The 22,964-nt window shown below is 40.7% G+C and overlaps 1 protein-coding gene across 1 annotated transcript; it reads right to left on the bottom strand.

Annotated features, from left to right (window-relative positions):
- Positions 1 to 736: 736 nt before the first annotated feature.
- Positions 737 to 22,946, bottom strand: LOC110219998 (zinc finger protein 215-like). The gene is given in 7 exon segments (XM_078146259.1): positions 737 to 2,757; positions 2,759 to 3,250; positions 3,252 to 3,505; positions 8,812 to 8,907; positions 9,830 to 9,956; positions 21,002 to 21,075; positions 22,565 to 22,946. Coding segments are annotated over 7 exon segments (1,734 nt in total). The 3' UTR covers positions 737 to 2,448.
- Between the last annotated feature and the right edge of the window lie 18 nt (positions 22,947 to 22,964).

Below are 22,964 nucleotides of genomic sequence, written 5' to 3'. Positions count from 1 at the left end.
AAGGCAGCATAAAGAAAACCAAGACGGTCTCAGGACTCTTCTCATGGAGTACAGAAACAAAGGCCAATGAAGAATTCCAAGGGTAGAAATGTTCTTTTTGTGAAGGTTTGGCCTCATGATCAGATTTGATTACTGACAATCAGAACTCAAAAATTAAATGACAAGGAATACAAAAAATTGTAAAAATCTTGAAACCCTTAGACTTGAGGAAATGTTCAGTTAAAGCCAAGACTATATAAAGCTTGCTTAAGAAATGAAGACAAGAGGCCGCAGACACTTGACACTTACTAGCTGCATAACCCTGGACAAGTTACTTAACCACATTACCTAGCCACAAAAAAAAAATGATGACAAAACTCATGAATGTCTAATGAAGTATATAAAACAGCTTGATTCTGAAGAGAGCATGAAACAAACACAAGTAACTCCTGATTGGTTTTAAGGTGAAAGGAAAACCATCAAAAAAGAAATAATGAATGATTACAAGTCCAATCAATGCAAAATTTAAAAATGTAATTTGCAGAATTAAAAAAATTAATTCAATGGAACTTTTTTCCTTTTTTTTACTGAGGTGAAAGAGAGAAAAACAGATTTGGAAAACAAAAATACTGGAGTGGAGGGAAGAGGTAGGTCTATTAGAAGATGAGATGAGACAAGACATTGTCTGTGTAGCTAGATTCTGCCCCCAAGTATTTGATGATGGTTGACCTATTTGGAAGCAGTAACCCAGGTAAGGACCTAGGAACAGGTTCCCCCCTAGGTACCTGGTCTATTTCTTCTCCCTTTACAAGGGAGGGGAAAGAAAGAGGTCATTTCACACTCAGGGTATCCTGGGTGCTCTTTCTATGAAAACTAGGGTTTTAAAAATAAATTTGATGTTTAAATAGAAATGATGGGACTCCAATGTGGAGTCACTTAAGATATGTGATTATAATGACAAAAAACACACAATGATAGACAGCTTGTCTATTTCTACTGTCCTGACTCATTCTGCCCCTATGTCAGACAAGTAAATGATCATGGCTCCTACCTGGTTGAGAGTCCTGGCCAACGGTAGCAGCTGCATGAAAATACTCATTCTTAGAATCCCTAATTATAGATTCAGACCCTCAGCCTGATTCCAAATAGAAAACTCCCCCACTCATGTCTGGTATCAATAAGTAACCAAGTCAATTCCCCCACCACACATGAATCTGATTTGGAATGCCACCTGTCATATCTGGCACCAATTACCTGTTCTCAGTCAACTTCATCTTTAAGGTATAAAATTTTGCTCCTCAGACTGCACTTTGAACATGTACTCCCACTGACATTTCGCCACTGAATATGCTTTTCATTTGTGAATGGCTCTGGCTCTGTGTGGCTCCGTATCTTTCTGTGTTGCTATATCATGTATTGGTGCTTTTGGTTTCTCCTCACTGCTGTGTCACATAGTAATAAAGTTCACGATTATACTTGCTTCCTGAGTAACAACAGTCTGCAAATGTCTGGACCTTGGTCTTTGCTCCAACCCAAGCCATGAGGCCAAAGAAGAGCACCTGCCCATAGCATATCTCCCTGAGCCTCACTTCTGTAATACATATTCTTCAGCATCACTGGGATTACAGGCTTGTCCCACCCCTCATCATTTCCTTGGGATACAGTCCATCTTCCTACTCCCTGATGCCCAAAGCTTGATGGGATAGCTGGATAAAGATATGGGGAAGTCTGATCCATAGCTGAATTCACCTAATTGCCTGAGAGATATGTTTCCTGAATAGAAAAGATTGAGTGCTCCAGGGCTGCTTTCTTATGGGCACAAGATTAATTAGATATTCTTGAGAAGTAAGATGATGGGTTGAATGATGTCAGGATGAATTTGCATGAGACTCTATCAGAGTTTGTGGAAGTGTCAAAGCGAGCATGAATTCTGCAAGTTTCTGGATAATACTTGGCCTTGCTGAGTCTACAATGGCTGAGAATTCTGGTAACTGTGTTACAGGAGTGGCCAGCATGCTCCAATAATATGAAGACAAATATATTCTAGGGACAAGATGGGCTGGAGAAAGGAGCAATGAAGGGCACTGCTCAAACAGTCTGTGATTGGTGAGCTGGACTGGTCAGCGCAACTTCTATAATCACCACAAGACATGGTAGAGCTGAACCAAAAGGGCCTCATCACCTAGAGGGTGTGGGGCAAGGGTCTTCCACACATGTATGTCTGCCTCCCAATTTCTTGGTTGGTGGTTGCACCTGTCCTACCAAACCTACCACTTACATTACCTAACCGCTTCCTTTCTAACCTGTCCAAAACCTTATCTTGCTCCCCCTTAATCTCTGGCATTCTTCTGTGGGGCCCTCCTCTAGGCATGATACACCAGAGTACTTCAAGACATGACTACTACCCCCAAGACTGAAGCTAGTATTCTCACACCAGGTGCATGATCTAATCTTTATGTACACAAATTGTCAGATGTTTTTTCTAGTATTAATTCTCTGTTTACTACAATGTCCTTTCTTGCTGAAGGCTTTCCCACATTCATTATAATTATAAGCTCTCCTTCCTGTAAGAATATTTTCATGTTCAGAGAAGGATGAATTTTGACCTATAGCCTGCCCACATTCTTTATGCTTATAGCGTTTGTCTCTTGTATGAATTCTCTGATGTTGAATACGATTTGTGTTCTGGTGGAAGGTTTTCCCACATGAATTATATGTTTGGGTTTTTTTTCTAGTATGAATTCTCTGATGTTGAGTAAGAGATGACTTGTTACTAAAAAGCTTTCATACACTCATCACATTTATAAGATTTTTCTCCTGTATGAATCCTCTGATGTTTAGTAAGAGATGAGTCATCAGAGGTTTTCCCATATTCACTGTATATATCGAGTTTGTCTCCAGTATTAATTGTCTTCTGGTTAGCAAGGTACTCCATTTGGCTGAAGATATTCCTACATTCATCGTAATTATAAGTGTTCTCTCCAACAGGACTTTTCTGTGGTTGATTCAGGTATTCCTTTTGACTAATGTCTTCCTCATATTCATTACATATATAGGATTTGCTTTCAGCAGGTACTTTAGGATACTGAATAACATCTGATTGGTAACTAAAGGCTTTAGTGCATTTGTTATATTTACAAGGTTCCTTCCCTGAAGTAATTCTATTACGTTTAATTAGGTCAGACAGCTTCTGGAGGGTCTTTTCACGTGTGCCATGTTGATGGAAACTCTTTCCTGCAGGCCCAGTTTGTTGTGTCACAAGGATGGACCCCCTGACTGGAATTTCTTTGCAAGGTATTACACTCATGGTCTTTCACTGTATTTGGGTTTTTCTTGTGGATGATCAGTACTTGCCTTGATTTTCTCTCCAAGTTCCCCTCCTGTTTTCTCTCAAATCTGCCACCATACTCCCAGTCCTTAACCAACTGCTCAGGACCATCCCCTGTTAGTCTTTCCTGAGATGATTTTTCACCAGATATGTTTTGCTTTGAATTTGAATCCTTGGTCTCATGTCTAGTTCCCCAATCTGAAAGAAAAAACAAAAGAGGATTCCATGGATACTATCAAAAAAAAAGCAGCATTTCATCACTGTACTGAGAACATAGGTGAGAAGCAGTCCTCCTGTGTATACCTTGCTCCATGTACCTCCTTTCCTGAGAAAACTACCTGTTTTTATGACTCTGAGCTACTTTCTCTGATATATCTGGAAGGATCCCAAACTTGAGTGTATTCATGTCTTAGGTACCCTAGCATACGACACATAAAAGCACAACTACAGCCAGCTAACTCATGTTGAAAAGATGAATTGCAAGGATGCAAACACGACATTCATTTTTATTTAAACAATGAAATAACCAAATGGCCACAGGAAGAATAGTGCTCAATCCTCAAACAGTATATTATCTCTACCTCTATTATGTTCATGGTCTATTTTGCATCTAGCCATGATTTCTGGGTATTTTTAATCTTCCACCTCCAGATCATTCCCTCCTTGAGAACAGGAATTGTGTCTCATTTATTTTTATACCTTCCTTGTCAATCAGTCAATAAGCATTCACTAAGCACCTACTATGTGCCAAGCAATCTGCTAGTGCTGAATATACAAAAAAGGCAAAAAAAAAAAAGAAAAAAGAAAGGCACTCCTTTACACTCCCTGCCCTCAAGGAGCTCACAATCTAAAGCAGGGTCAGGGCAGGGGAGGGGGACAAATGAACAACTATGTATAAAAAAAAACTATATACAAGATAAATGGGAAATAAATAACAGAGGGAAGGCAGTGGAATTAAGAGGGGTTGAAGAGGGCTTCCTATAGAAGGTGGGATTTTAGTTGGGATTTGAAGGAGAAGCAGGAGAGCATCCCAGGCAAAGGGGACATCCAGAGAAAATGCTCAGAACCACGAGATGAAGTGTCTTGTTCATGGAAGAGCAAGGAGGCCATTGTCACTGATCGAGGAGTATGTAGTGGGGAGTAAGTTGCAGCACTGGAAGGGTCAGAGGATTCTAGGACATGAAGGGCTTTGAATCCAAAACAGAATATTTGGTATTTGATCCTGGAGGTAATAGGGAGCCCAGGATTTATTGAATAGGGGAGTGCTATGATTGGACCTCTGGTTTAGGAAATCACTTTGCTGTCTGAATGAAAGATGGATTGGAGTAGGGAGAGACTTGGGCAGGCAGACTCACCAGCTGGCTATTACAGTAATCTAAGTATGAGGTGAAGAGCTCCTGCACCAGAGTGGTAGGAATATTAGAGAAGGGGGTATATTAGAGAGATGTTTCAAAGGTGAAATAGGCCTTGGCAATGACTGGATATAGGAGTGGGAATAAGGAAGTGATAAATTGAGGATGACACCAAGTTGACAGTCCAGATGACTGGGAAGATGGGGTTGTCCTCGACAGTTACAGAGAAGATAGGAGGCACAGTTTACTGGGAAAGATATTAAGTTCCATTTTGGACATGTTGAGCTTAAGATGTCTACTGAACATCCAGTCTGAGATGTGTGAGAGGCAGTTGGAGATGTGAGATTGGAGGTCAGCAGAGAGATTAGGGCAGAATATATTTGAAAATTAGCATAAAGATAGTAATTAAGTCCATGGGTCATGAGGTAGAAGGAAAAGAGAAGAAGGCCTAGGACAGAACCCTGGGGGACCCCTACACTGTGAACTGGATGAAGATCTCTGAACATAGTAAGTCCTTAGTACACATTTGCTAAATTGAATTATATTGAATGAGAAATAAAAGGTACAGGAAAAAGTCTTTGAGGATATCATGGCTTTAACAAAGGAAGCAATACACAATAAAGCTTTGTGATCTGAGAAGACGACAGGCAGGATCAGCTACAAAAATGAGGAGGGCTCATCCAGTAAAGAGGGAATGTGGGAAGGAGTCACTAGGAACACAGCATGAGTATAAGAGTTGAGGACTGACAGATAAATGGGTGAAATGTTGGAGCCAATGCTGGCCCAGAATGTGGGCCCTCATCCCCTCACATCTAGATTGTAAAAACAGGGTGCTTGTGTCCATTACCCTGGCCAGCTCATCATGTATATACGGGAACAGCTTCACCTCTTTATGACAAGGCCTTCACATCACTATCCCTCTCAAAAGCCAGGCCCCTCCTCGGGTTCGAAGAAATCAGAAATGAACGGAAGTTTGGGCCCCTGGGGCCTGATATGCCCAGATCTTACTGCGGTTAAACTACCCCCCTTCCTTCCTTCTTCCAGAGGGTTTGTGACAGAACAGGTGGATGCTGTCCTCTATCATCACAGGACTCTGGTGGGGAGGAGACTCAAGCCACTGGTACTCCTCTTATCCTCTGGCTAGGCTCCAGACCTCTCACCTGCATTCTTGTCACTCCAAATGACATCTACCAAGGTGGAAGGCCCATTCTGCTGCTACCACTTCCTGATTTCACCCCACCTTTCATCCGAACCCTACCTCTACCTCTTCCTCTCCTCCTCTGCCCTCTCCTTTTGCTGTTCCTTCTGGAAATTTGAACCAATCATTAACAAACTTCTCCTGTAAGAGTTCTTCCTCCAGTGCTTACCAGCTTTGGAAACCTTACTCCCATAAGAAAATTTGGCTTCCTTGTCCTCCTTCTTCAGTACTGTAGGATCCTCTTTTATGCCTCCTCCTGCCTGTCTGGCTGCTACTTCATCTCCCTGCTAACCCTGTATGTCCCTCCCCACCCCGCACCCGCCAATCTTCTCCTTCTACCTCATTTCAATTAGTAATCTCGTCAGCATTCATGGACTCAATTATCATTTCTGTAGTGATAATTCTAAAATTTACTTATCCAGCTCTAATCTCTCTTCTGACTTCTAGTCTAACATCTCCAGCTGCCTATGGGACATCTCCAATCGGATATGCAATAGATGTCTTAAACACCACACATCCAAAACTGAAGTCATTATGTTTCTCCTGAAACATTCTCCTTCTCTTAACTTCTCTGTTACTATCAATGGTGCCATTATCCTCTCCCAGTCCAGTCACCCACCCTTGTCACCTATGTATCATTCCCAACTCCTCACTCTCTTTTACTCTCCATATCCAATGTACTGCCAAGACCTGTCAATTTTACCCTTATTAAAATCTCTCAATTTGACTTTAATTAATATCTCTCATACACAACCTCTTCTTATCTCTGTTACTGTCACCACCTTAGCGTAGGCCCTCATTTCCTCATGCCTGGACTATTTTACTAGCTTGCTGGTTGGACTCCCTCCATCAAGTTTCTCCCCCCACTCCAGTTTATCCTCCACTCAGTTATCAAAGCTGAGCCTTCAGAGTCCTTCATAGTCTTCCCCTCCAACCTTTCCAGTCTTCTTAGACCTTAAATCTTGCTCACTATGCCCCACCCCCCAATACTCTATGATATAGTAACACTGGCCTCCTTGCTGTTTCTTACACAACATACTCCATCTGGACATTTTCACTGGCTATCCTCCATGTCTCGAATGTCCTTCCTCCTCATCTACATCTATTGTCCTCCCTGTCTTCCTTTAAATCCTAGCTAAAATCCCACCTTTTGCAAGAAGCCTTTCCTCATTCCCCCTTAATGCTAGTGCCTTCCTTCTGTTGACTGTCTCCAGTTTATCCTATAATTTTGTTTGTATTGTTAGCATGTTGTCTTCATTAGAACTCTGAGCTCTTTGAGAACAAAGAATTATCTTTGTTTTTGTGCTTCATTGTATCTCATGCTTAGCACAGTGTTAAGGGCACTCTAGGCACTTAGTAAATGCTTACTGATGGGCTGACCAACTCACTGGGCCAGAAGGAGTAAGCATTATATTATCATGCTTCATTATTACTTCTAAAGCCTCTGTTGCCATCACTCAGCAATCTCTCCTTTGGGGTTCATCTGAACCCTCTACATTAGCCAGCTGAAATCCTTGTTACAGTTTTCTATTAGCCTCCATGTCATTCTCCCTCACGTTCTTCCTATATTATCTCTACTTCCTTTATCCTTGTAAATTTCAATACCCATGTTAACATGCCTCAAACTTGTGCCTTGTCAGCTACCAGGACCTAAACTTTTATCCTCTCTCAGTCACACATAAAGTAAGACACAGCCTACATTTTTCTCTGACAATAATCTCCTACCCTTTCGTCTCTCATTCGGCTTCACTTTCCTAACCCTATTCTCCATCAGTGCCATTACCTGTTCTTGTTCTCTCAGTGTGTCACCCCTGCTCTGATCTTTTCCTCTTTCACAGTTTTAATCCTATAGTTAACAACTCCCATTATATACTATCCTGGCTGTTCTTCTCGTCTTGTCATTGTTTATTTCTGACCAAATCCCAACCCTGGGCTACACTGGCTTATAAAAGTATTATCAGGTATGCTAAAGCTCATAATGAGTGGAGGCTAACAAGGAAATCGAGGGATTGTCAAAATAGCTAGTGAATGTCTAGAAAAGGAAACAGAGATTGCCAAGAGCCAGCAAAGCCTGCTTCATCAATATTAGGTTTGCCAGACAATTTTTTCCCTCTTCTTTGCACACCTATTCAGTTGACAAATCAAGGATGTGTTGTAGATCCAGTTTACCTAAGTTTTAGCATAGCATTTGATAAATATATTTGACCTAAATAAATAAATTTAATAAATATCTCATTTTTATAGGTACTTCATAGCTGTTGAATTCAACTGTTGGAATTAATACTCTAATTCTGCTTGCCTGTCACATTTGGAGGATAAAGGAAAAAGTCTTCAGCCAGCCATTTAAAAGTCCTCAAAATATAACTGAATCCTAGGTAATCAGCTTTAGATCATCCCATGTAGTCAGGCCATGCTTTTTACGCCTCCCCATCCCCTTCCTCCCCTTCCTTCTCTCCCCATATGCAGTGGCTTGCTATTTAAAGCTATTTAGCTTTCACACATGCCTTTTCTTTCCAACCACATTTAAACATCCCCAAGCACAATAAACTGATTTCATGCTTTGAAACAATTCTCCTCTGGGCCTGTAGCCATGTCTATACATGCATTTGCCAATCCTTATGCACTCACTGAATGCTCAGAACAGTGAGGCAGGGAAACGTCTTCTAAGAAAAATGTAACCCCCAAGAATGGTGAAAGAGACAACTCTCTTGGGCGTTGGCATTTCTTTCTTTTTGTTTTTGGTTGGGCAATGGGGGGTTAAGTGACTTGCCCAGGGTCACACAACTAGTAAGTGTTAGGTGTCTGAGGCTGGAGTTGAACTCAGGTCCTCCTGAATCCAGGGCTGGTGCTGTATCCACTGTGCCACCTAGCTGCCCCCCTTCTTCACCATTTCAAAGAGGCTTCATCCATGATGGATCTGCTGAGCTGCTCCTTCCTGGTTTTCAGTCACTCACCTGGACAGGAACCTTTGGCAACTTCTCTCTTCAGAGCCCATGGGACTTCCCCTTGTTCCAGTTGGAAGATCACCTCTGGTTTGGAAACTGGAAATCCTGCTCATGCAGAAAGAAAGGTGAATGTGATGGGACAGAAATACAGAGCCTTCTCAGTCCATTTCATTGCAAAAAAAGAACATGAGCTGTGAAGGTCTAAGGCTCTTCACCTGAGATGCAGGAATGCTTTCTGCATTTTAAGGCATTATTGGGAAAGGGTCCATAGGTTTCACCAAATTGCCAAAGGAGTCTACGTCTTCAAAAAATTGTCAAGAGCTCCTGGCCAAAGGACTGATATAAAGTATCTTGGAAAGCCATTCTGAACTATGGAAATGTGCACAGAGAGGATCACAATGTGGATTTGGGGTTAGAAGTAAAAACAATGAAATTATTAATGATAGATAATTATACCACCTTCTATTTATATAATGCTTTATCATTTACACAGCATTTTAAAATGTCTCATTTGTGCAAGACAAAAATTCCTGAGAGCTCTAGAGATGGTGCAAATATTATACACATTTTGCAGATAAAGAAAGTGAAGCTTAGAAGACAAGTGACTTGCTCATGTCACACAATTATTCAGTTATAGAGCTGAGATTTGAATCAGATCATCTGAATCAAAGTCCCATACTCTTTCCAAGGTCCCATGCTGCCTCTCTATGTGAGAAATTTTTATACCTTAAGGCACTGAAATTTTGAGGAAGAATACTTGGAACACGGGGAAGATGATCAGGAAAGATCCATGTCGATGGCAGCACGATGGCATTCATAATTTCTAGTTTTATGTGGACTTTCCTCATGGGAACAGAGAGCACGGACATCCTGCCTCTTGGTACCAGAGATATAAAGAATCTTCCTTCCCTATACCTCAAGCCAAAATTCAGCTGAGCCCTTTGGATACTTCACAGCCTCCAGCAAATAAAGGTGCAAAGGCAATACAAAAAAACAGATTTTGAGTTATGTGGGAAGCTCTCCTTACCCAGAGAGATCAGGTTTTGATAGTTGTCCAATATCACATCCCTGTACAGATTCTGCTGAGCAGGGTCCAGTTGCCCCCATTCTTCCCAGGTAAAGTCCACAGCCACATCCTGGAATGTCAGTACTTCCTGAAACACCAAACAGGTTCCTGATTACTCATCATCCCTTACTTGCTCGCTGCAAGGAAAGAGAATTATAGCCTATACACAAAGCAGTGCTCCATTTTAGGGGTTCTTTCAAAGGGTTCCCAGTCACATGGGCATAGCATGACAGACTCTTTGCCTCACTTTGTATGAGATTTTAGGGGATATACATAGCTCTGACTTATTAATAAAACCTCCCTTCAAACAGCATCTACCTGAGTGAGACTTAGACCTCCAAACCACAAAAAATACACATCTCATACTTGGTTATACAATCTTAGAATCCAAAATAGCTCTAACAACAAAGACTCACAGATATACAGTGCTTTGAGGGTTGCAAATTCTTTTCCTCCTGCCAACTTAGTGAGAGAGATATTGCAATTATTTATTGTTACTCTTGTTGGTGGACTTCTGACTTCATTAGGGAAGGAAACTACCTCAAACAGGGTGCTCTGCTACTGTTCTGCAATTTCTAATGCCAAAGAGTCCCTTGAAGTACTAAGAAGTTTAGGGACTTGTCCACAGTCACTCAGCTAGTCTGTGAGAAGTAGGACTTGAACCCAAGTCTCCAGACAAAAAGTTCAGGGCTCTTTCCACTATATCATGACTTTTTTTAGGAGCATACAACAGAATAATTATTCTCCATTACTAATAAAAAATTCTTATTAATGAATACAAAATACTCTTGTCTAGAATCTTTTCATAATAGCTAACATATAGAGGATAGGAACTAGACTTGTGATTGCATTAGTATAGAGAAAACCCTCTATGAATGTTAGTTAGCACTATCTCTGAAACTTAAGTTTTTAACAGAGCTGCCTAGAGCACTGAGAGGTTAAGGGACTTGTCCAGGGGTCACTCAACCAGTATGTTTTAGAGGTAGGACTTGAATCTGGGTTTTTATGGTTTTGAGATTGGCTTATTCTCCACTATGCCATGCTAATTTAAAAGTATATATAGTACTTCATTAGTAATATCAACACTAATAATGACTTACATATAATAAAGTTTGTAAAGAACTTTATATATGTATACATAATCTTATTTGATCTCACAAATAGCACTATGCGGTACAAGTTCAGGAGACTGAGGGAAAGAGATACATGTGACTTTATTATTATCAAAGACAAGATTTGAAATTAGGTATTCCTAACCCAGATCTAACACTCTGTATGAAAAGTTTTAGGTTTCTAATATCTTTCTCCAACAAGTATCATCTTGTATACAAAAATAATTCATTTTTTGTTTTTTTAATTAGTCATTTTTTTTCTGTTTCTTACATCATCACAGTATCCCATGTATCCCTCCTTCTCCTCCCAGAGAGCCAGCTCATGTGACAAACAGTATTTTTTGGAGAGGAAAAAGAAAAAAATCAGTACAACTAATCCAGACACTGAAAAAGTCCTAAAACATGTAGTCTAACACAGGTGAAACTCTAACCTCCAAGGAGGGGTAGGTTGGGGGTATATCCTTATATCCCTTCAAGTCCCAGTTATTTGATCTTTATGATTTTTGTTACATTTACTTTGGATTTTTTGATGTGTCATTGTTCTGTTCACTTACATTGTTGTAGTTACTGTGTATAGTCTTTTTCTTTTACTTTGCTGACTTCAGTCTGCATCACTTCATGTAGATCTTTCCATACTTCGCTGTATTCATCACTCACTTCATTTCTCATAGCACATTAAGATTCCATTATATTCCTATACAACAATTTGTTTAGCCATCTGCAATTGATGAACTTCTACTTAGCTTCCAATTCTTAGATATCACAAAAGGTGCTGCTATAAATATTCTGGAGTATACAGGAACTTTCTTATTATCACTGATAATAAGCCTTTGTGTATAAGCCCAGTAACTGAATTTCTGATTCAAAAGGAATGGACATGTTAATAATTTTATTTGCGTAATTCCAAACTGCTTTCCAAAATGACTATACCATTCTGCAGCTTTACCAACAATGTCCAAGTGTGCTTATCCTTCCACAACCCCTCTAAAATTGAGTGTTGTCATTTTCTCTCATCTTTGTCAACGTGCAAGGTTTGAGGCGAAGCTTCATGCTGATTCTGATTTGCATTTCTATTATTATTTGGAACGCTTTTTTTTCATGTGGGTATGAATACTCTGTAGTTTGTTGAAAAAAGTTTGTTCATTTCCTTTGATGTTTTATCTATTGGGGAATGCTTAATATTCTTATATATGTATTTATTGTTTATATATCTTGGATACCAACCCCTTATTAGAGAAATTTGATATAAGGATTTTCTCCCCATTTGACCCCTTCTCTTCTTATTCTAGGTGCATTAATGTCATCTGAGCAGAAGCTTTTCAGTTTCAGTTTCTTCTGCTGTAGACACAGTATTATGTTCCCTCAGTTACTTCACTTTAATCTTTTCTAAGGGGGCCCTGTTTCCGCTGGCTTGTTTGCCCTCACTCTTCACCCCTTCTTGTTTGATATTTCCTGCTTCCTTTCCTCCCCTTCGCATAGTCTTGTTCCTTAGTTTTTAAATTTAATTTGTTTTTCATCCCTTTCCAAAAAAAGATTTCTCTTACTCTCTTCATTATCCACCTTCTCTTTCTGTTAATACCCTTCTTTTCTGACTCATAACTTCTCTTTACCTGGTTTGTTTTCCTTTGCATTCTTCATGCTAACAAAGATTCTAAGGTATCCATTCTAGGACTTTGCTTTAGGTTATGTCTGTCACTGCATTATGAGACTCACCTCATGGGTCCCTCTTGTCCAATGTGCCTCATTTCCAAAGCAATGCCAATTATAATAACAACAATAATAATTATAGCAGCTAACATTAGCACATATGATATATACTGTGCTAAGCACTCTACTACTAATATTTCTGATTCTCACAACAACCCTAAGAGGTAGGAGTTATTATCCTCATTTTACAGATGAGAAAGGTGATACAAAAGTTAAGTGACTTGTCCAGCATCACACAGCTAATAATGTCTGAGGCCAGGTTTGAACTCATCTTCTTGACTCCAGGCATAGTGATCTATTCATTACTACCCCATCGTAGGGCATCTCCCCCACCACATCCCTGATTATATAGTTCAATAACAATCCAAACCCTTTCTTGTCTGTTTCTCCCCACCCCCTACATCTGACTGATTTGAAATCTCCCTGTGTCCAGGCTGTGCCACTCCTCCAGAGGTTAGATGCCCCCAGAAGAGGTTCAGACTCCTCCCCATCCATCCCCAGTACGTGAAGACTTTTCCAGCACCAAATACCCTAGACTTCACTCAGTGTAAACTCCTCATCTCCCTTGACCACCTATTTCTCTTCCCTCACAGAAGCATGTCAGTGAAATCCCCTCTCATCTCCCAACTACTTGGTCTCCTGCCTTTCTCCCTCCTTTTCAATCTTTCCCCTTTCCTCCTCACTCATTCCCCTGTAGGATCTTCTCTTTCTGAGATCAAAGTGATCATGCTCCACCGTCATTGCTAGCCTTCAATTTAATACTGGCACATCACTCATTTCTCTATCCCTCTACTTCTCTGACCCCCTTTTATGTACCCTCTCATGTTGTAATGTAGTCATGCAAAAGAAACATTCACCTGCAGGTAGGGAGTTGTCAGGTTCTGTCCATAATATTGCCATCCACCTCTTCACTGTTAGCTCAACCAGATTTCTACCTTTACTCCTGTCTCCTTACGTACTTAGAAAGGTCTCTTACTGGTCTCTCCATTGTCACTATGTTGCTGTTACTGTCGTTGTTTGCTGTATTTATTCACTCCTGCTGCATTTCTGTTGTTTGGTGATGTTCAAGAAGCAAATCATCTTTTTACTTTTTCTTCCCTAAAAAGTTTCAAACTCTTCTTTATTATAGAATGTCACCTTTCATCCTGTATGGGTAGACTTATATGTGCAGAAGAGGTCACCTTGAGCTGCATCCTGACCTCCAATACTCTTCAGAACTTATTCTTCCATTCCCTCCTCCTTTTTCTAGTGGTTGTAGAGTAATCTTGAGTTACTTGCATGTTCTTTCCTTTGTATTTAAAAATCTTCTCCTGATGGCTTGTAGAACTTGTTTCAGAACTGAATTGTTAAATTTAACATCTACATAAGTCTCCTCATCCACCCATTCTAGAGCTTTATCTCATCCAGTTTTTCCTCCTTAGGGGTTAGGCCTAGTCTCTTTTCGGTCCCAAAATCCTACTCTAAGTTTTCTCTTTTTTTTTGGTGTCAAGGAGGATCTTCTGGCTTTTCAAGGGCTAGGTAGGAGCCCATGAGTTCTTGCAGGTTCTATTAAACTAGAAAGGCCTGGAGTATAATCCTTGTTGTTGGTAAGTCCTTTATTAAGGTCTGACTCTTTGTGACCCCATTTTTATGGGAGTTTCTTGACAAAGATGTTGGAGTGGTTTGCCATATAATCCTAGCATCAGACAAGGCCTGTGGTCCAAGGAAGATACCTTGGTTATATACAGACAGGCTTCTCACCAATTTCCAGGAACTTTGTGATGAATTATTTAGCCAAAGAAACCCATAATCCAAAGCAACATACCGAATGGCCCTCAGTTTATGTGGCTACCTATTGCTTCTACAGGGGCAGAAATGGAAATAAAGGGTGTTAAGAATCACAGTTGTTAAGAGTATTTCAAACATTAACTTAACTGCTGGCACCCCAATGTGAGGTTCTTATGTTGTGACCAATGATGGGACACTGTACTGGAGAAAATGAATGTCATTTTGAAATTCTTGATATACATGAAACCAAAAGACAAAAAAGAGTTGTAGCTTAACAGGAGGATGACTTGTGGAATCTCCTTTGAGAAGAGAATAAAAGAACTTCTGAAGTTGATTTATCCATCACACATTCAAAGGCAAAAAGAAATATAATTTCATAGGCTTTTGGAATATCTCTCAGAATCCCAGTGTTCATGATGAAAATGAGCCAACACACTGCCACAAAGATGCCTTGTAGCTTGTTTGCTCCAACGGTGGTTTACACTGTATTTATCTTGTAGGTGCAGAGTAGTTTGTCTCCGTCATCAGAATGTGAACTCTTTAAGGGCAGGGAACCACCATTTTTTGCCTTTTTTTGTATCCCTGGAGCTTGGTACAGTGCAGGAAACATAGTAAGCACTTAATAACTATTGTTAACTGAGTCAGAAAAAAACCTTCCCACATTCATTATAGAGGTGGAGGACCATAAGTGTTGGACACTGAACAAAAAAAAAAATCAGACTTTTTGACTGTTTCCTCTTGTGGAAAATTTTTTTTTTCTTATTTTGTGTGTGTATGAGGCAACTGAGGTTAAGTGACTTGCCCAGAGTCACACAGCTAGTGAGTGTAGTATCTAAGGCCAGATTTGAATTCAGGTCCTCCTGAGCTCTATCCACTGTGCCACCTACCTGCCCTTAATTTTTAAAAGAAAGTATTTCTGGAAGAAATGGGGAAGGATACAGTGGCAAATGGAGGTGAAATAAAAACAAAAAATGTCAATACAATTGTATTTAGAAATTAACTACTGACCCATATGTCTTCTGCAAAGTAAATATTTATGATAATAATCACCAGATGTATTAGGGCCATTGTTAAAGAAGTGAAATGGTAACAGGTAGGCTTCCACAAATTATGGATTACATTGTAGACTCTGTAATAGACCACATCTTTATAGTCATGCAAGTGTGTGAAAAGTGCAAAGAATACAAGACCCCACTTCTTCTTGTTGGTTGACTACAATAATGCACTTCCTTCAGTAGAACACAACGCCACTTTAAAGAAACTCCTCCAACAGGCCTTGATCATGCCTACGTCAAAATTCCTGTGAAAGGTAAAGGAGAACTTTATCCCTCTGCCTTCTGGTTATTAACATCACCCAATCAACAAGGAGACACACATATGCCAAAGATGTGTGCCACTGACAAGGAGGATGTTCAGTGATGACTCTAAATGCAAAAAGGATTTCCTAATAGATGGAGAGGTACTTCAGATGATCCTCTTTGTGGGTGATGTTGTACTGATTACATTAAACCCCTGAACCCTATGGAGACTCCTAATCTCTAGATCCATAATCTCACAAGAGTTTGGTCTGACTATCCACACAGGATAATCTAAGTAGAAGAAGAATGCCTAATGTCCAGATTATGGTACATGATTTTAAAGATGGTCCATAAAACTGCTCCATCAGTACATACATCTTGGATAAACATTGCAGATGAGTAATGAAGAGGGCCTAAAGTAGAATGAGGAAGAGGTAAGGATGGCTTACACTGGGGAAACTGTATATTGATTCTCATGAACCAATGTTCTCCCTGCAATGAAGTTTCATCTTTATAACATTAATACTTTTCAGGTGATGTATTGCTGTGAGTCACAGAAAATCATGGTCTCCAAAGAATTAGTTCTGTGTTACCTACAAAGCAATGGAGAGGTACCAGTTGGACAGCAATGTATTATCAAGTGCAAAGGATGATAAAAGAGATCTATTTCTGGAAGAGGAGGTGGGTCTTTTACACATCAAGAGCAAGGGCTGACCAAGGGACAGCCCACATACTCCACTGGCATCCAAATGTCAAGAGATCTAGAGGAAAGCTTTCTACACATTGGGTGGACCCTTGGTGGAAGATTTCTATAATGACCTGGATAAGAGGTGTGCTGTATGAGAAGTTGTGGCTGGGATGAGATCTGTAACTAGAGGGAACACTCATATCAATGAGATCCCAGATCAAAGTATGCAAATGTAGGAATTCAAAGAAGGCAGAGGGCAACCAGATGCAGGATAATGGAAAATTTTATTTAAAAAAAGAGATCAGACTTTAGGTCACAGAATCCCAGAGTTGGAAGAGACCTAAAAGCCCATTTGATCTAGCCATGCCTGAACAAGCCCCACCGTAGTATACCTGACAAGTGATCCTCCAGCCTTTGATTGAAGATCTCCAATAATAGGAAACCCATTACTTCCCAAGGCAGCCTATTCCACTTTCAGATATCTGTGGCAAGTTTTTCCACATAAGAGGACTTCACTTCTTAGCAATGTCTCCCATTGCTGGGGAAATAAAGACAAGAATCAAACAATCCAAACTCCTTATGATGGCACTAAAGCCTTCTTACAATCAAGTGTAACATTATTTATAAACATAAACCATCTACTCTACCCAGGTTACTGTTTACACTGCTCTTTTTGTTTTCTTTTTTTTTTATTATTATTACTTTATTTTTAGTTTTCAACATTCACTTCCACAAGATTTTAAGTTTCAAATTTTTTCCCCTTCTCACCCCTCCCCTCACCCCAAGACAGCATGCATTCTGAATACCCCTTCCCCTAATCTGCCCTCCCTTCTACTACCCCCCACACACTACTCTTAGCCCCTTCTTCTATTTTCCTGTAGGGTGACAGATTTCCATACCTGATTGAGTGTGTATGTTGTTCCCTCCTTAAGTCAAATCCCAAGAGAATAAGGTTCACTTACTCCCTCTCACCTTCCCCCACTTCCCCTCCACTGTGAAAGCTTTTTCCTGTCTGTTTTATGTGAGATAATTTACCCCATTCTACCTCTCCCTTTCTCCTTCTCCCAGTATAATCCTCTCACCCCTTTATTTTCAACTCACCCTATGCCATCTATCTGTCCATTTATCTATCTCTCTATCTATACATATATTTTTCCATTCCAACCACCCTAATACTGACAAAGATCTCATGAGTTACAAATATCATCTTTCCATGTAGGAATATAAATAGTTCAATTTTTTAATACTTTATAACATTTGTATTTTTTTAAGTATTAATTTATTTTGATATATCAGTAATCACTTCCATAAGCTTTTGAGTTTTAAATTTTTCTCCCCCTCCCTTCCCCACCTTCTTTCCCAAGATGGCATGCAATCTGATATAGGCTATACATATACATTCCTATTAAACATATTTTCACATTAGTGATGTTGTAAGGAAGAATTAGAACCAATAGGAGGAACCACCAAAAAGAGAAGACAAAACACAACAGAAGAAAAAAACAGAAAATAGTATGCTTCCATCTGCATTCAAACTGCATAGTTCTTTCTTTGGATGTAGATAGCATTTTCCATCATGAGGGCTTTGGAGATGCCTTAGATCCTTGCATTGCTGAGAAGGGTTAAGTCTATTAATATTAGTCATCACACAATGTGGCTGTTGCTGTGTATAATGTTCTCCTGGTTCTGCTCACTTCACTCTGCATCAGACCATAAAGTCTTTCCAGGTTTTTCTGAAGTCAGCCTGTTCATCATTTCTTATAGCACAATAGTATTCCATTACATTCATATACCACAACTTGTTCAGCCATTCCCCAACTGATGGGCCTCTCAATTTCCAATTCTTGGCCACCACTAAAAGAGCTGCTATAAACATTTTTGTACATGTGGGTTCTTTTCCCATTTGTATGATCTCTTTGGGATACAGCCCTAGAAGTGCTATCGCTGGGTCAAAGGGTATGCACATTTTTATAGCCCTTTAGGCATATAAACAGTTCGATTTTATTAAGTCCCTTATGATTTCTTTTTCCTGTTTACCTTTTCATGCTTCTCTTGAGTCTTATATTTGAAAGTCAAATTTTCTATTCAGCTCTGGTCTTTTCATCAAGAATGCTTGAAAGTCCTCTATTTCACTGAATATACATTTCTTTTCTCCTGAAGGATTATACTCAGTTTTTCTGGGTAGGTGATTATTGGTTGTAATCCTATCCCCTTCGCCCTCCGGAATATCACAGTCCAAGCCCTCCAGTCCCTTAATGTAGAAGCTGCTAAATCTTGTGTTATCTCGATTGTGTTTTCACAATACTTAATTGTATCTTTCTAGCTGCTTGCAATATTTCCTCCTTGACCTGGGATCTCTGGAATTTGGCTATAATATTCCTAGGGGTTTTCCTTTGGGAATTTCAGGAGGTGATCGGTAGATTCTTTCAATTTCTATTTTACCCTCTGGTTCTAGAATATCAGGGCAGTTTTCCTTGATAATTGCTTGACAGATGATGTGTAGGCTCTTTTTTTGATCATGGCTTTCAGGTAGCCCAATAATTTTAAAATTCTCTCTGCTGGATCTATTTCCAAGGTCAGTTGTTTTTCCAATGAGATATTTCACATTGTCTTCTATTTTTCCCATTCTTTTGGTTTGGTTTTGTCTTAATTTCTCATAAAGTCACTAGCTTCCATTTGCTCCATTCTAATTTTTAAGGAAGAATTTTCTTCAGTGAGCTTTTGGACTTCCTTTTCCATTTGGCCAATTCTGCTTTTGAAGGCATTCTTCTCTTCATTGGCTTTTCAGACCTCTTTTGCCATTTGGGTTAGTCTATTTTTTAAGGTGTTACTTTCTTCAGTATTTTTTTGGGTCTTCTTTAGCAAGCTGTTGACTTGTTTTTCATCATTTTCTTGTATCATTCTCATTTCTCTTCCCAGTTTTTCCTCTACTTCTCTTATTGTTTCTCAAAATCCTTTCTGAGCTCTTCCATGGCCTGGGACTGATTCATATTTTTCTTGGAGGATTTGGATGTAGGAACTTTGACTTTGTTGTCTTCTTCTGGTTGTAGGTTTTGATTTTCTTTGTTACCAAAGAAAGATTTTATGGTCTGACTGTTTTTTGTTTTTTTGCATAGTTTGCTCATGTCCCTAGCCAATTACTTGAGTTTTGAACTCTTTGTTAAGGTAGGGGTCTGCTTCCACTGTGGAGAATGTATTCTCCCAAGTTTCAGGGGTTTTGTGCAGCTGTTTTCAGAGATACTTCTAGGGACCTGTGAATTTTCTGTTCTTCCAAGGTGGTATGATCAAGGGTGAAGTGTTTACTCTTTTCCTGGCCTGTGCTCTGGTCTATGAGAACTGTGAGAAGGATTCCTTCTTCACCACCACTACAAGCTCCACTATGCCAGCACTCATCCTTGCCCCAGGACCACCACCCAGAACTGTGACCCAGATCCAAGCAGGGGCAAAGCAAGAGAATCCTGACTCAGCATCAGCAAAGAGATCCCTGCAATCCCCCTCTGATCAGCCACTCGATTCCCCCTCAGTCTATGGTCCAAGAGCTCTGGAAGCAGCCTCCGCCCTAGAGCTGCACAGGGACTAGGGCTAGACTGAACTCCTCTCTCACTGTGGGACTAACCTTTGCTATTGATCTTCTATGTTATCTTTGGTGTTTGTGGGTTGAGAAGTCTAGAAACTGCCATAGCTCCCCTTGATTCAATCCCGAGGACTGCTCCAGGTTCGCTAAGGCCTGGTCTTTGCCTGCACACCCTGTGTGGCTCAACTATGCTCCTCTCCCAGCCCGGCACAACAGATATTTCCAGTCAACAATCCAGGCTGTCTTGGGTTGGAAATTTGTTTCAATCTTTTTGTGGGTTCTGCTGCTCTAGAATTTGTTTAGAGCCCTTTTTGATGGGTATTTGGAGGGCTTTGGGGGAGAGCTCAAGCAGGTCACTGCCTTTTACTCCACCATCTTGGCTCTGCCCCTCCCAGTCTTGCACTGCTTTTTGTTCGATGTTTCCTCTCAATTCTAAGCCTTCTCTCCTATCCCCTCCCACCCCACTGATATCCTCCAGCTAACTGTCTTTCATGTTTCATGAACCCTTCCCTACCCATTCTGTCCTAAGTTGATCTGTCTCTCTGCTAAACAGCATTTATTGCTTGTAGTTCAGTTTGGCTCTTACTCATGCATTTCCCTGTACCCCTTTTAAAAAAAGTTGCATGTGAGTTACTCTGCATTGGCTCAATCTCTATTTCAGATGTTTCTCCCAATGAAGTGCACCTCAAAGAATGCAAAAGCTCTCTTTCAATGCTACGTACCACTGATTAGGCCTGAAGGAGCTGCTGAATTAAATAGTGAATGCTGCATAAAGTGGAGGGAGATAATAAAGGAAGGGACATTCATCAAGTGGAGACCATTCCACGTAGGGTACATTTTCCAGGAAGGTAGGGTGAGTCACTTGAGTGACAGGCAACTAGAATTCAGGTTTCTACAAGAGGTTACACTGGGATAAGAAGTTCCATGAGATAATGTTATCAGCTGTAAGGACTGATCTAGCATTTAAAGGCAGAAATGCCAACTCACCTGGGCCCTGGTTGTCAGGAATATAGAGCCATGTCCCTCCTCAGGGCTCCCTTCTTGGACAAGTGGAGAGTCCTCTGAAGGCAGAGATAGGAAGGAAATATAGATCAGAATTATCTTACAACAACCAGTAACCCTTTCTTCTCCCTACATGTCTCCTTCCTTAGGAAAAGGGAGTAACACCATTCTTTCAGCTCCAAGCAGCTGTCACTTCCCCTGAACTGTTGAAGGTGCTGCAAGGACTCTATCCTGAAACCAAACATATGGACCATGACAATCTACTTAAACTCAGTACTCTGTGATGAACTGCCCCCCCATCATCATTTAAATCTGATTCCTTGTCCCCAAATGCCCAATCCCTTGCTCCCATTCCCTTTAACCCAAACCCACTTTAAATGGGTCCCACTTTAAAGTGGCTCTCTGCAATGCCTGTTCCAGATTCAGCAATTTGCTTTCATCTTAAATTGTTTCCTTTCCCACTCCTTTTATCTTTTGGCTAACACAGACCTGACTCCCTCCTGAAGGACACAGCCTCCCTGGCCTCTCTTTCCAGCATTACCTGCATTTTCACTCATTTCTCCTAACTCACTGGTTGAGGTAGGGAGTTGGAATACTCCTTGCTCCCCACTGCGACTTCCAGGTTCTGTCTCTACTACTATCAATCAGTAACCTCTCCTCTTTGAGGTTTACTCAGTCCATATGTACCACTCAAGCCACACTCTGGTAGCTGTTGTCTACCAACCACTAGGGCACTTCCCTTTTCTCAGTGAGTTCAGGGCCTGGCTCACAACTTTCTCTCCTTCATAACTCCTTGTTCTCATACTAGAGGACTTCAACATACCTTCTGATACTTTCCTCCAAGGGGACAAGCCCCAGTTCCTCATATTTCACAAGTATTCATTTTACCACACTTCAGCCACAGATGGTCATGACTTTGATCTTGCCATCACACACAAAGTCCATGCTCATTAACTCTGAAATTCCTTTATCCAATCACAATAATCATTCTACCTCCCCCTTGCCTTTGCAATGCCAACCCTTGTTCTTATTCCAAATCTTTGACCTCCAATTTATCAACTCTTCAGCTGGATGGCACAATGGAGAGGGCTGGGCCTGGAGTCAGAAAGACCTGAGTTCAAATCTAGCGTCAGACACTAGCTGTGTGACCCTTGTTTAACTTCTGTTGACTTCAGTTTCCTCACTTATAAATGGGGACAGCAGCACCTACCTTGCTGAGGATGAAGAAGAGAGTATTTGCAAGGCACTTAGCACATAGTAGGGCCTATACAAATGTTTAATTCCTTTTCCCTCTCCCCTAAGTACTCTCCTAGACTATCTACACTCTCCTTCCTGATCTTGACCTCTTGGTGAACTAGTTCATCTCTACAATGTCTTCTTCTCGAGACCCTCGCACCCTTATTATGTTACTGATTGTGTCCTGCCACGCCTCAACCCTGGATCACCCTCATCATTTGCTATTTTTACTCCCACAAACATGCTGCTGGAGAAAATCACAAAATGTGCTTATTTTTCCCCCTTCTCTTCCCATTGGGTTGTAAGTCTCACCTCCTTCCTCTAACATTTGGGCCAGATCCTCTACCAAGGCCACCACCTCTTCGCTTGTCTTTGGATTTTGTGATTTCACCCAAGCCCTGATTTCCCCAGGCAGGATGGCCAGGAATTGTTCCAGCACCAGCAGCTCCAGGATTTGCTCCTTTGTATGGATTTCTGGTCTTAGCCATTGAAGACAAAGTTCCCTAAGTCGGCTCAGGGCCTCAAGAGGACCAGCTCCTTCTGGATATCGAAAAAACCTGAAGCGCTGTCGAGAAGCCTCAAGCTCAGACTTCTGTTCTCCTTGGATGGTTTCTTGATTCCAGGGGACATCCACACCAAGGATTCTACCTTGTTCACATAGAGTAGCAATTTGGGGGTCTGGATACATAACCATCATTGTCTTCAGAGGCAT

The sequence above is a fragment of the Phascolarctos cinereus genome, unplaced genomic scaffold (assembly GCF_003287225.1).
Source record: "Phascolarctos cinereus isolate Bilbo 61053 unplaced genomic scaffold, phaCin_HiC Scaffold_726;HRSCAF=1367, whole genome shotgun sequence".
In the NCBI taxonomy this organism is placed as follows: domain Eukaryota; kingdom Metazoa; phylum Chordata; class Mammalia; order Diprotodontia; family Phascolarctidae; genus Phascolarctos; species Phascolarctos cinereus.
Note: the sequence above shows the minus strand (reverse complement) of the source record. Positions and strands in the feature narration are given on the sequence as shown.